Genomic DNA, 12,161 nt, shown 5'->3' with positions numbered 1-12,161 from the left:
CTATTCTAATTTGATGGCTCCTTCATCTTCTTTCTGAGGATACTGTTTTATAGTTTTCTCTTGCTCTGAGCACTGCCTTTAGTTCTTGAAGTTCGTTTTCCTATTTGCTTTCTTGTGTCTGTATCTTTCATGTTAAGGATGTTCTTCAGATGTCTGGTGATCTGTGGATGTCCAGTCATATTTAACAGCAGGTCCCCAGAAAGCCCATGGAAGCTTCATGAGAGGCAGTAACCTTCACTGAGATGTGATCAGGTGGGGGACCCAGATGTTGGGCTGGGACACCCCCTAACATTGAGTATGCGTGTCTGCTCTTGGGCCTGTTTCCTCAGAAAAGAATCCTCTAACCTTCCGCCAGGAGCCAGGGGGCAGGTGGGTTCTAAGCCTGTCAAGCTCCTCAAAGCCTCACTGCCAAGTAGACCCCGTGTTCCATAAGGCACCTCGTTCCTATTTTCCGCTGTGGCTAGGGTCCCCAGTCCCCAGTTTCAGTCCTTCCCTTGCTTTACTCCTTCTTTACAGTAAACCCACTACCTTCTGTGGGGCTAAGGGGGACTGGTAACCTGGGGCCCAGGCTGGGGAAGGAATCAAATGTCTCTGGTGTCAGACTTTCAGATAATCTTTTTTTTTTTTTTTTTTCAGCCATACTCCTGCCATCTGAGGTATGCAGTGTCTCAAATTCCTGTACCTTTCTCGGGGATCCACAGCAGAAATCTTCACATACACTTGGCAGGGTAAACAGAAACCTCATCAGTGTTATTGGTCAGCACTGAGCAGGCCAGGCTGTGGTAACAACCACTCCGAATCCCCAAGGCTGAAAACAGCAGACGTAGATTTCTCTCTCACGCTACATGTCTCCAGGGTCATCAGGGAGCCCTGCTCATCATGGGCCCCTTGGGACTTGTGCTGGTAGAGGCCCTGAAGTCTTACTACAGGCTTCAGGGGAAGAAGCTGCCCCCCAAACCCCAAGCAGCATGGCCCATCACTGCTCTCCTTTCAGTGGCCATGGTGATGGGGGAGTGTCGTGTCATCCTTCCCATACGTGAAGGAAGAGGACAAGTGGACATATGGGGAAGCACCGACCTCTACTGCAGCCAATCAGCACTTTGGTGTTCTACAATTGTGGTGTTCCCTTCTGCTGCTGTCTCCTGCTGTCTCTTGGTGCCTGTGGCATTACACACTTTTATTATTTTATTGTCATTTTAGTGTAGCTTTAAGAGGGAGCAGAGATAAACACCACTTCAAGCTGCACAACACACTGCTCGAAAGAGCCCAAACCCTCCAAAACTGACACCGTATGCTCGCTACTACCCATCTCTCTGATTCTACCCTGCGTCTGTTCTCCACTCAGAATGATTTTTGTTGCCTACGGAGAGGCTAGTAGGCTGTGAACTTTTCAGAACTAGTTATTCCTTAACAATATTTTTTACAAAAGTGGGTAGGGAGGTAGTTTGCAAATATATTCGGAATAGTGAAATCTTAAATTTTTTTAATTTTTTATTTATTTATGATAGTCACAGAGAGAGAAAGAGAGAGGGGCAGAGACATAGGCAGAGGGAGAAGCAGGCTCCATGCACCGGAAGCCCGATGTGGGATTCGATCCCAGGTCTCCAGGATCGCGCCCTGGGCCAAAGGCAGGCGCCAAACCGCTGCGCCACCCAGGGATCCCCGGAATAGTGAAATCTTTAGTAGGAGCAAAGCCCTTACAGGCTGTTAGAATTTTCAAAAACCAATTATTTTCAATCAGTGCTGAGCCTCCAGCACATGTTCAAGTTCTGGCTAACGAGCAGTCCTATCTTCACACGCACCCATAAACAAATGCCAGTTTCCTCCAAGTGAAGAGCAAAACACTATAGTTCTAAGGGAATGAAAACGGGCATTAAAAGCAGATTTAACGATCAGCAGTTATCGTCGGCAAGTGGAACTGCAGGTGTTTTTTATTTCCTTCTATGTGCTCACTGTAGCTTCTGATCATGCCATTTGGGTTTTTTTTTTGTTTTGTTTTGTTTTTGGTTTTTTTTGCTTTTCTGTTTTGTTTTTGTTTTTGAGACTGAGAGGAGAGAAAGCTTGCGGGGAGGGAGGAGGGGCAGAGGGAGAGGATCTTAAGCTGACTACATGCTAAGTATGGAGTTCAATGCGGGGCTCCATCTCACGACCCTGAGATCAGCACCTGAGCTGAAATCAAGAGTCAGACGCTTAACTGACGGAGCCACGCAGGCTCTCCGATTATGCCATTTGAAAATGCATTGCTACTGCACCAAGAATTCCAAGGCTGCTTCTCCAGGTCTGCTGACCACAATCATGGGAAGACAGTCCCCTTTGCTAAAACCATACCTGTGCTACTAAAAGATGTAGAGAAGCCTCAAATCCACAGATCGTAGGGCGGGGAAACTGCCCTGATGCATTTTTTCCCCTTTGACTCAGTGGTTCTTAATCTTTTATATGCTGAAGAGTCACAGGGAGAATTTGCAAAATGAAATAAACCAAAGCAAACAAAACAAAAACAGATCGTTGGGCCCCACCTTAGGTATTCTAATTTGGAAAGGAAAGGCAGAAATTTGTATTTTTGACAAGAACCTTCCAGGCAGACCTCAGACCACACTTTAGCAGTCTTTTTTCATTTTCTACAACAGCATACGCAGAAAGGGCATTCAAAAAAATATTTTCTGATGCTAAGATGGAAATCAAGAGAATGTACAGACTTCTATTTTCCCCTCATAATACCATCAAAGAGACAGGAAGTAAAGGTCTTTACTATGAATATGGCAGGACAGATGAAATACAATTCACAGATTCAAAGAGCTTCAAAATGGAATATTTTAAAGCACAGGTTTTGGGTTTTGCTTTGTATTAACTCTATCTAACTTAGTAAACCCCACTCACTAATCTCTCAGCATCAAGCTGAAATTTCTGCCAGCATCATCCAATATCCTATTATCAATTCTGCCTTTTGAATGAAACATCGTGCAAGAACTTTAAGTTGGTCTCCTAGTTCAAATGCATCAAAGCAAGCCTGGGCCCTTATAGTGGCTGCTATACTGTGGGCTCATCGCAAGGCTTCAGGGACAACGGGGTTAAGTCGGCTACGTCAAGGAGCTGGTGCACAGAAGAAAGCTGAAGGAAGGAGCCAGCATCTGGACCTAATACTCTCACAACTTTTTCTCTGATGGCTTTCCAAGTTTCTAAAAAGGATGTAGAACACGGCCTCTTGCCAGCTCCTTACTTTTGAAAACCTGCTCCATTTCCACTGTATTTGCAAAATGTTGCAATACTTCCCTTCTTGCCAGGAGGAACCTAGAGGCAGCTGGAGGTCAGGAAGACGTCTACATGTGAGTGCACCTGTCTTTCCCTGTTCATATGTGAAGCCTGAACAGCAGAGGAGAGACATCACTGAGCTAACTGACCCAATGCTGCCCCCTTGCTGGGGCGGACGCAGATCCTTTCCCCAAGGGTTTTCCACCTTTCCTTAGGGGAGTCAGCGATTTCATTAGCTACCACCAAATGTTGACTGTTACTTAAAGAGGAGGTGAATGATACCTCTGACCTGCGTGGCCCTTCAGGGATAAGTAGGATGAACAAAGAGCTTCCAATAATGGCTTCGCACTCCAAAAGATATACTGAGAGGTAACCTGGTGCAATCACAGAATGCAGAATTAAATGAAATTGAATTGAACCTTCTAACCCTTCGTCTATTCCAAGCTCTCATTTTAAATGAAAGTGCTTAAAAATTATTCAAGAGAATGGGAAAGCGAGAGAGAGCAGAGAGAGAATCTTTAGTGCCAGGTAGTGGGGGCAAAGGTTAGTCTTCTTGATTTATTTTCAATGGACTGTGACACTCAAGCTTGCCACGTTATCAAATTTCTTAGGTATTCCAAGAATGGAAAATAAAATGTTGGCAGAGACAGCAATAGCTTTCTGTACCTCATCCCGAGGAAGCACAATGCAGCTTGACACCGCGAGCAGGTCTTTTGCAGAGAAGGGTGCCCCGGCTCCATCAGAAGTGAAAATTGAGCATTTACTAAAAGCCACAGTGAGATGCAGGGTGGATGAAAAGTGCAGAAACTCCTGGCAGAAAAGAGCTCAGGAGGATTTCCTTGATGTCCTCCAAAGATGCCACGATGGTGGATCCAAATTGTTAAGGGATTACTGTAAGGCAGTGGTTCTCAAACTGTAATCCTGCGATCAGCAGCAACAGCACCACCACCTGGGAACCTGTGTTCACAGTGTTGAACTTCACCTGAGCCCTGGGACTCCGGAAAAACAGCGAGAGTTAAGGAAACCTCCTCCTACCCTTTTGTGCTCCGGAAATGGCTTCCTGCAAAGACCACCCCCTCCGCATGTGACTTACAGAAGATTCGTCCCTTTGTTCATCTATGCCAAGGTCAGACACAGGCCCTCCAAATTCACATTCTTTGCCTGACAATGATCAGCCGAACTGCCAATCAGTCGGAACAAAAGGTCTGCTAACCAGCCTTCGCCTAAGTTCTTTCCCCTTCTTTCAGGTCCCTGAACTTTTAACCCTCCTCAACAGTCCTCTGGAGAACAGGCTGACCTCAGGTTTTAAAGCAGACTCTCCTCTGCAAGGCATTCAAGCCAGGCTTACGCCCCACTTCCCCACACCTCCTTCTTTCTAGTCCTGTTTACTCCTCCCTAGAAAAGAGACTCTTTTTTGCCCAGCCCGAGACCCCTGCAGATTGTATGGGCCGCGGTTCTCCCACGGCGATAGGCAGCGCCCCCTGTTACGAGAGCACCTTCCTACCCTCTGCAGAAAGCCTTCCGGATGACGTAAGTCTCCCCTCGCTCAATCGAGACTTGGTTTTTACTTGACACGAAAAGGACAGATGCCCAGGCCCCACCCCAGACCTTCTCCGCGAGAAACCAGAGGGTGGCAGGGCGGGTCGTGGTGATGCGCCCCGGGGAACAGTTTGAGAACCGCTGATTCACAGGCGTCCCTCCAAGGGTGTGATGAACGCGTGTGCCCCACTTGAACCCCGTGCTCCCGCGGGGGCGCTGAGCGCAAGCTACCTCCGAGGCCGGCGCTCCGCATGCGCTCGGCGGCCCCGGCCAGGGCATTTCCCGGTGTCCCTCCCGCAAGGCCGCGCGTGCAGCCGGGCCCCCCCCCGCCCCCCCCCGCCCCACCCCGCGCGTACTTACATCTCCGTCCACCGGCCTCTGGTCATCGCAGTCCCTGGTGGGACTAATGTCCTGGCGCATGACCCAGATGGGCTCTTTGGGCTCGTCGGGGGTGTAAGGCGAACGGATGGTCCTGGTTTTCACCTCCTCGATGGCCTCTTTGATGTCCTTGATGGCCAGCGAGATGGCGTCCCTCTTCTCCTTGCTGTAGCGCTGCCCCGCCTCGCCCCCCGGGCCCGCCGCGCGCTGCTGCCCGGCCGGAGGCACCTGCGGCTGCCCGGGGCTGTCGGGGCGGCCGCCGCCCGGGCCCGGGGTGGGGGCGCGCTCCAGGTCCTGCTCGGCCTCGGGCATGTCCTCGGCCGCCTTGTCGAGGCTCTGCGAGCTCATGCTCTGCTTGACTTCGGCCACGATCTGGTCGATGTCCTCCTCCTGCTCGTAGCTGTCCATGCGCGGGTAGGGCGCGAACTCGGCCTCCTTCTCGGGGCTGTCGGACTCGCCGTCCGAGCGCTCGTCGTAGTGGTGCAGCCGCGCGCCCAGGGCCTCCTGGCGGTAGGCGGCGGCCGCGGCGCGCTCCTGCTCCAACAGCCGCAGCCCGTCGCGCGCCTCCAGCTCGGGCGCGTCCCCGATCTCCTCGTACACGTGCTCCTGGAGGCCCCCGTAGTCGGCGTAGGGCTCGGCGTAGGGCTCGTCCTCGCCGCGGTGGAACAGCCGGTGCGTGTACACGTAGCCCGAGTAGGCCGCGTTCACCGCCTCCTCGTGCTCCAGCGAGTGGAAGTGCAGGTGGTTGGGCAGCGCGCGGCGGTGCGCGGCCTCGGCGTGCTCGGCCTCCGCCTGCTCCGTGTACTCCTCGGCCTCGGGCCGGTACTGCACGGCGTAGGCGCTCTCGTCCTCCGGGTCCTGGGCGCGCTCGGGGTCGTAGCCGTCGCGGGCCGCGGCGATCACGTCGCCCTCGGCCGTGTCCGTGTGGTTGTGGAAGCCGCTCTCCGTGCTGGCCGAGCGCGCCAGGCACTCCCCGCGCTCCTCCTCCTCCGGCGGGCCCGGCGGGGCGCGGGGGTCCTCGGCGGCGGCGGCGACAGGGCGCCCGCGCACGGGGCGGCCCGCATGGCGCTGCTGCTGCTGCTGCTGCTGCTGCTGCTGGGGCGGCGGGGGGTGCTGCTGCTGCTGCTGCTGCTCCTGCTGCTGCTGCTGCTGCTCCTGCTGCTGCTCCTCCTCCACCTCGGGGTGCTCCAGGTCAGCCTCCACCGACTCGTTCACCTCCCCGCCTGCCGCCTCGTCGGGCACCTCCACCTCCGCGGAGCCCTCCAAGTGGTTCATGGTGGGCGTCGGGCCGGCTGGGAGACAGGCTGGGCCGCCTCACTGCGCTGCTCTCATTTTGCTCCACCCGTCTGGGAAGACAAGAAGGGGAGGGGCTGTTAACGTGGTTCCGAGCTGAGCACCCGGAGAAGCCATAAAAACAGCTGCTATTGAGCCCTCCTGAATCCGGGTCAATCAAAAACATGATCGCAAATTTAAACTCGATCTGACGGCACGTAGTGCATTTTCCTGCGTTGCATGTGTCGTAATTTGTAATTACATATCTGCTTGTCTAATTGCTTGCTGGCTCTTTCCTTCCCCACCCCACCCCTCAGACTGAGGGCCTCATGAGCGTTTTTGTTTTCGCTCCCACCATGCTTACTATTCAGGTTCCATTTCTGATGCACATGAATAAAGAGTAGTACTCAATTGAATGGGCCAATTGACACATTTTCCATCTGCTAAGGGATAAATCTCTCCAAATTAAACTAGGATCCTAGATACTTTAGAAATGGTTCTTTAAATAAATTTCAAGGGAAAAATAGTCTCGACGTGTTTTGAGCTCTCGCAGTCAATATAAACATGCGGCCTTTCGGAGGCAGGCTCTCTACCATCAGAGGGTAGAGATGGCACCTGTCATTACTGGCTCTGTTGCTTTGGACAAGTGGCTTAATTTTCTGGACCTCCACTTTGATATCGGACTCATTTACTAAGGGCTGTTACACAGGGAAAAAGGCTCTGTGGTCAAGTTAATTTTGGGAAATGCTTACTTAGAGTTGACTTTTCATTGTGAGTATTCAAGAGGGAAGGGACAAGAAGTGGGGTTTCCCAAACTTGGGTGGCGAGGAAACCCTTTTCTTCCTTGAGGCCAGTGTTCTGACAGATATACTTAAAACACTGACTACTGTACTTCCCCATACGCCCTGAACCTAGAATTCTCTAGGTCTATGAATTATCATTATAGCTGGTACTACATATATGGAAATCATGGGCTACTTTTTAAAAAATATGGTTATGTCTCTTATTTCCAGAGAAACTAGTAGCTAGAGACACATTTGGTTTCAACCTCTGTCAATTGTTCTTATCACAAAATAGCCTTAGAGCATAACGTATCCAGTGGATGGAAATAAATACAAAGGATGTATGGAACAACAAAAACAGGCAGGATCCCTACGATTTCAGGATACCTATGGTATATGGGTTCAACAATAAGCGTAGGTTTTTCTCATGGTGTTCTTTTGGAGAACCCCCATTACGACTGGACAAAATGGATAGGAAGTGAACTCTTTTATGTACTAGCAGAAAGCTCCAAGAGGACCAGGGACACTTGACTCTCTAATATTGCAATAGACTATATTCTACTCAGCTCCCCACAACCACAGCAATTTCCTTCAAGCACAATGACAATCCCAGTAGTAAAGGAGGGCCTTTTGGAGCTACCAAGTCCACCTTCAATCAGAAAGATTATCTTTCCCCCATTCTTTGGTGGATCCACCCCCATCCCCCCACTGCCGACTGACACACTGACACGATTATGGTTTACTAGAGATGGACAATCCTATGGCTTTCCTCCTTGACAAGAGTCCCACTTCATACAAATGAGACCTCGTCTCCTTTGAAAAATTGTGGCCTCCTCTCATTAACCCTTGAGAACAATGACTCTTACTATGCATAAGAAAGTTTTCCAAAAGCAAGTAATGAGGCTCCATTCAGACTTTGATGAATAGTTGATGGTTTGAACAGAAGAGGCAAGTATTGGTGCCAAGGTCCCCCTGGCTAAGTGGCCTCCAGTGGATCATGGAACAAATATTCAATTCAATATAGCACATGGAAGAGAACGGTCTACCCACATTTCCTTTATGAGGCCTCTCTGGAAAAGACAACAAATTAAAAACTAATGTACACATCTCAGTCTGATGGACACAAATCAAATGTTCACAGAGAGGGATACTGAACATACCAAACACTTTTCTGGATACCATTACCCTGAGATACCTCAGCTGTGTGTGGTCAGTGCTAGCAATACAACAATAAGCATCCAAAGCATGGGAATGGCCGACAATTCATGATAAGCATGTGCAGAATTGACCAAAACACTATCTACAGTGAAGGTAGATTTTATTGATGACAATCTCCCAACACATCTAGGAAAAAGTTTTCGTTTAGGGGTGCCTGTGTGGCTCAGTCAGTTAAGTATCTGTTTCTTGATTTCGGTTCAGGTCATGATTTCAGGGGTATGGAGCCTGCTTAACATTCTCTCTCTGCCCCTTCCCCTCACCCCTACCCTCACTCCCTTGCACAGTGGTGCTGGCGTGCACTCTCTCTCTAAAAAAGTTTTATTTATTCTGGGTTAAAATTGCTGTTTGACCAAGAGACAGTGCCCTCTCATCGAATGCCTATTGATTCAAAGGAGATGGGATTTCCGAGCATGTACATACACTTAATCATGGTAAAGGAAGTTATAAGAAGCCCATGAGGACACCTGTGTGCCTCAGTGGTTGAGCATCTGCCTTTGGCTCAGGTTGTGATCCCGGGGTCCTGGGATCAAGTCCCACATCAGGCTCCCTGCAGAGGGAGCCTGCTTCTCCCTCTGCCTGTGTCGCTGCCTCTCTTTCTGTGTGTCTCATGAATAAATAAATAAAATCTTAAAAAAAGAAATCTAAAGGGAAAAACTCAAAATACAAACAAAGACATTTCTTACGGAATTTGCTTTAAAAGCAAAGATTATGAACATGAACTATTAAGCACTGATATTTGTTAAGGACCAGATGTTAAGCGTCTTAGCATCGTATTTGGATGCAGGAGGATGTAGGGGTTTTCTTTCAGGGTGGCTCCACCTGGAGTCAGAGTTCACCCAGCACTCAAACTCAACCTGCCACAAGGGAACAAACCATGCCACCCCGCCCGCCCTCCCCACCCAGCTCCCAAACCTGGCCCCCTCCTGTATTCCCTGTATGGGTCAAGGCATCCCCAGCACCCAGTTGCTTGAGCTCAGACCCAGGAATCATCACTGACTGGTCTCTTTTCCTCACCTCCTTGCCCAAACTGATGACCAAGTCCATTGTCTTAATACCTCCTACATCTCCCTCCTTGCCATTGCCTTGTCTTGGTCTGTCTTGCCTACACAATTGTTTCCTTGACTAATTTCTCAGTCCTCACAAATCCATCCTTCCCACTTCTAGCCAGATAATCTTTCCAAAATACAAATCTGAAGCTGATAGCCCTATTTCTTAAACTCTTCAATGATTCCCCTCTCGTGCATAGTATAAATGCTTAGCTAACCATACCAGACACTACTAGGCATTTTCGACACAGCAATGCATTAAATCCTCATGCTAGCTGATGAAGAGAGTACTCTTCTACTCTCTTCCTGGAGAGAATTATCAGCTCCTTTAAAACTGAGGAAATGGAGGCACAGTTGAGCTGGGTGATCGCGCTGGTCTCACAGGCAATGGAGTTGGTGGGACTCACATCTGACACCTGCTATCCAGCTCTATCTGGGTTCCTAAGTCCTACTCCCTGCAAACAGAGCCCAGGAGCCACATCACTCCACCAGCCCCACTGCCACACTTCCCCTGCACCCCATGTTCTAACACCTCCAGCGCTGACCCAAACTGCCTTCCCTATTCTCAGCATATTTTTCACCTACATTTTGGTGACTCTTTCTTTTCTCCCCCAGAGGAAGTTCACACTTGAGGACTGTCTTACGTGCCAGCCTCCAGGCAATGTTCTATGCACTGCAGCAGAGCAGTGACCAAGGAAGATGGGCTTCTCTGATTCTTGAAGCCTCCATTCTGGTCCATGAGGTGGGGGGAAGGAAAGGGAGGTGAAAAGAAAGGACAGGTGAACAGACAGTGACCAGGTTAATAGACAAACAAGACAGATTCAAATAGTGAAATGTCTTATGAAGAAAATCCAATGGTAAAGGCACAGCAAGTGACCAAGAAGAGGGGATTATGCAGATAGTGGCCAGAGGAGGTGATGTTTGAGCTGGGGTCTGAAGGATAAGGAGTGGCCGCATAAAAATCTGAAGGCAGGCCCATAAGGCAATAAGGTACTTGCTCTGCTCAAGGGCAGAAGCCATGTTTGTTAGTGAGAAAGGGATGGTGCGGAGGGAGATATGGATGAGGAAATGGGAAGCACTGGCAAGGCTGGGCCTGGTACATCATGGTGGAATTTGGATTTTATCTCAAGTGCATTGGTAGGCTACTAGGTGGTTTTAATCAGGGGAGTTACAAGGCTTAATTGACTTCTTACTTTGTCCCTACTTCATTATTATATATATATGTATATGTATTAAATATGCATAATTTATATTATAGCACCTGTCACACAAAGCCACAGTTTTTTATAAATATGAAGTACCCAGGAAAAGAGGACCTGTCATTTATCTATGATTCTCCAGTGCCAAAAACAGAGCATGCCCAGTTGGTAGTCAATGAATTTTTAGTAATTAAAAAGGAAAAGAGTCTATTTACCCCTCAACATTTGGGGCCTCCTAGCTGTTCACATGCTCAGCCTTTGGAGAACTCATTTCTTCTTTCCATCTCAAATTTTTGCCACCCTCATCCATCCATGCACCTCCTCCACCTTCTGATGTTTCAAATGCCCAAAGAATGCTAGTGATTCAATATTTTCCTATGTTTGGGTGTATCAATCCAGGTGGCATTTATTAGACATGTACCAGGTACCATGCAAAGGCAAGGGGCATTCAAGAGTGTCTGAAGCATGTTCCCAGCCTTCAAGGGCAGGGCTTGATTATAATACCTGCTGATACATTCAAAATAGAAATAGGTTCAAACTACAAAAGGAGCTTAGAGTTAAACCAGCAACCAAAACTGCATCCTCTTTGTGAACCATATGAGTGCTGCTGTTCTAGATTTCATGAGCTCATAAGCATCCTAGGAACTAAGGCCTGGGAGAAGAGGGCCTTCATCCAATCAGCGGCCTTCATTTGGACCTCTGCGCCTCTGGAGTCTGGGGCAAAGAGAGGAGGAGTAGCTGGTTGAAGAAGAAAATCCCTCCCCCTCTACAAAAGTGTTGTGTGAGCTGGAAGACAGAGGCAAGACAGCTTCCACTGCAGGAACTCCTACACGGCATGAGGAGCAGGCACTGTGGTGTCCTGGCTGCAGGAGTGAGGGAATCTGGGCTGCCGATAGTGAAGCACAGGTACCTTTCTGGCCCCTAGTTCTAGAATGTTCTACAGCCGGCTGGAAAAGGAACTCCACTGGAATGCACCATGTATAAATAGAGCATCTTACAATTCAGCAGCTGAATCCAGGGATCTCATAATGTTAGCTGAGACTCATGATGGTTTGGGATTAATGGAAGGGGAGGCTGTAAATGACTTTTTGTAAATGACAGAAGCCCCAGCTTCTGTCCTGAAGTAGTCATTGATAAGAAATTCCAATAGATTGTTCCTTTTAACATGTGCAAAAGTAGTCTTAGAAAACAGGTCTAACTGAAGACACAAGGCAATGTGAAAAAGAACAAAAGAAATCTTATCAGGTTGTTAACATGGAAGGTATTTGGGGAGTGATGCTGGTGTGGGGAAAACACATGAAGGTGGAGGGCAGAAAAGTGGCAACAAAATAAGACCGACTGTGCTAGCCATCCGCTCCCCTGAAAACACTAGAAAGAACAATACAATTCCATACATATGTTTTTATATTTCTGTGTATATTTAAGAAGTACAAGTAACTCCTGTGGACTTAAGAAATGTTCATTGTCTCCTGCCAAAG

The 12,161-nt window shown here is 48.9% G+C and overlaps 1 protein-coding gene across 7 annotated transcripts in view; it reads right to left on the bottom strand.

Annotated features, from left to right (window-relative positions):
• APBA1 (amyloid beta precursor protein binding family A member 1) overlaps positions 1 to 12,161 on the bottom strand; it is a 196,923-nt gene that overhangs the window by 60,995 nt on the left and 123,767 nt on the right. For all 7 annotated transcript variants that reach the window (XM_077907580.1, XM_077907619.1, XM_077907591.1 and 4 more), the window contains exon 2: positions 5,149 to 6,512. In XM_077907580.1, coding sequence (XP_077763706.1) covers positions 5,149 to 6,441 — 1,293 coding nt within the window. In that variant the 5' untranslated portion in view covers positions 6,442 to 6,512. The remainder of the gene's footprint in view (positions 1 to 5,148; positions 6,513 to 12,161) is intronic.

Source organism: Canis aureus, chromosome 1 (genome assembly GCF_053574225.1).
Source record: "Canis aureus isolate CA01 chromosome 1, VMU_Caureus_v.1.0, whole genome shotgun sequence".
Classification (NCBI taxonomy): domain Eukaryota; kingdom Metazoa; phylum Chordata; class Mammalia; order Carnivora; family Canidae; genus Canis; species Canis aureus.
This window is presented reverse-complemented; position numbering and strand designations above follow the sequence as displayed.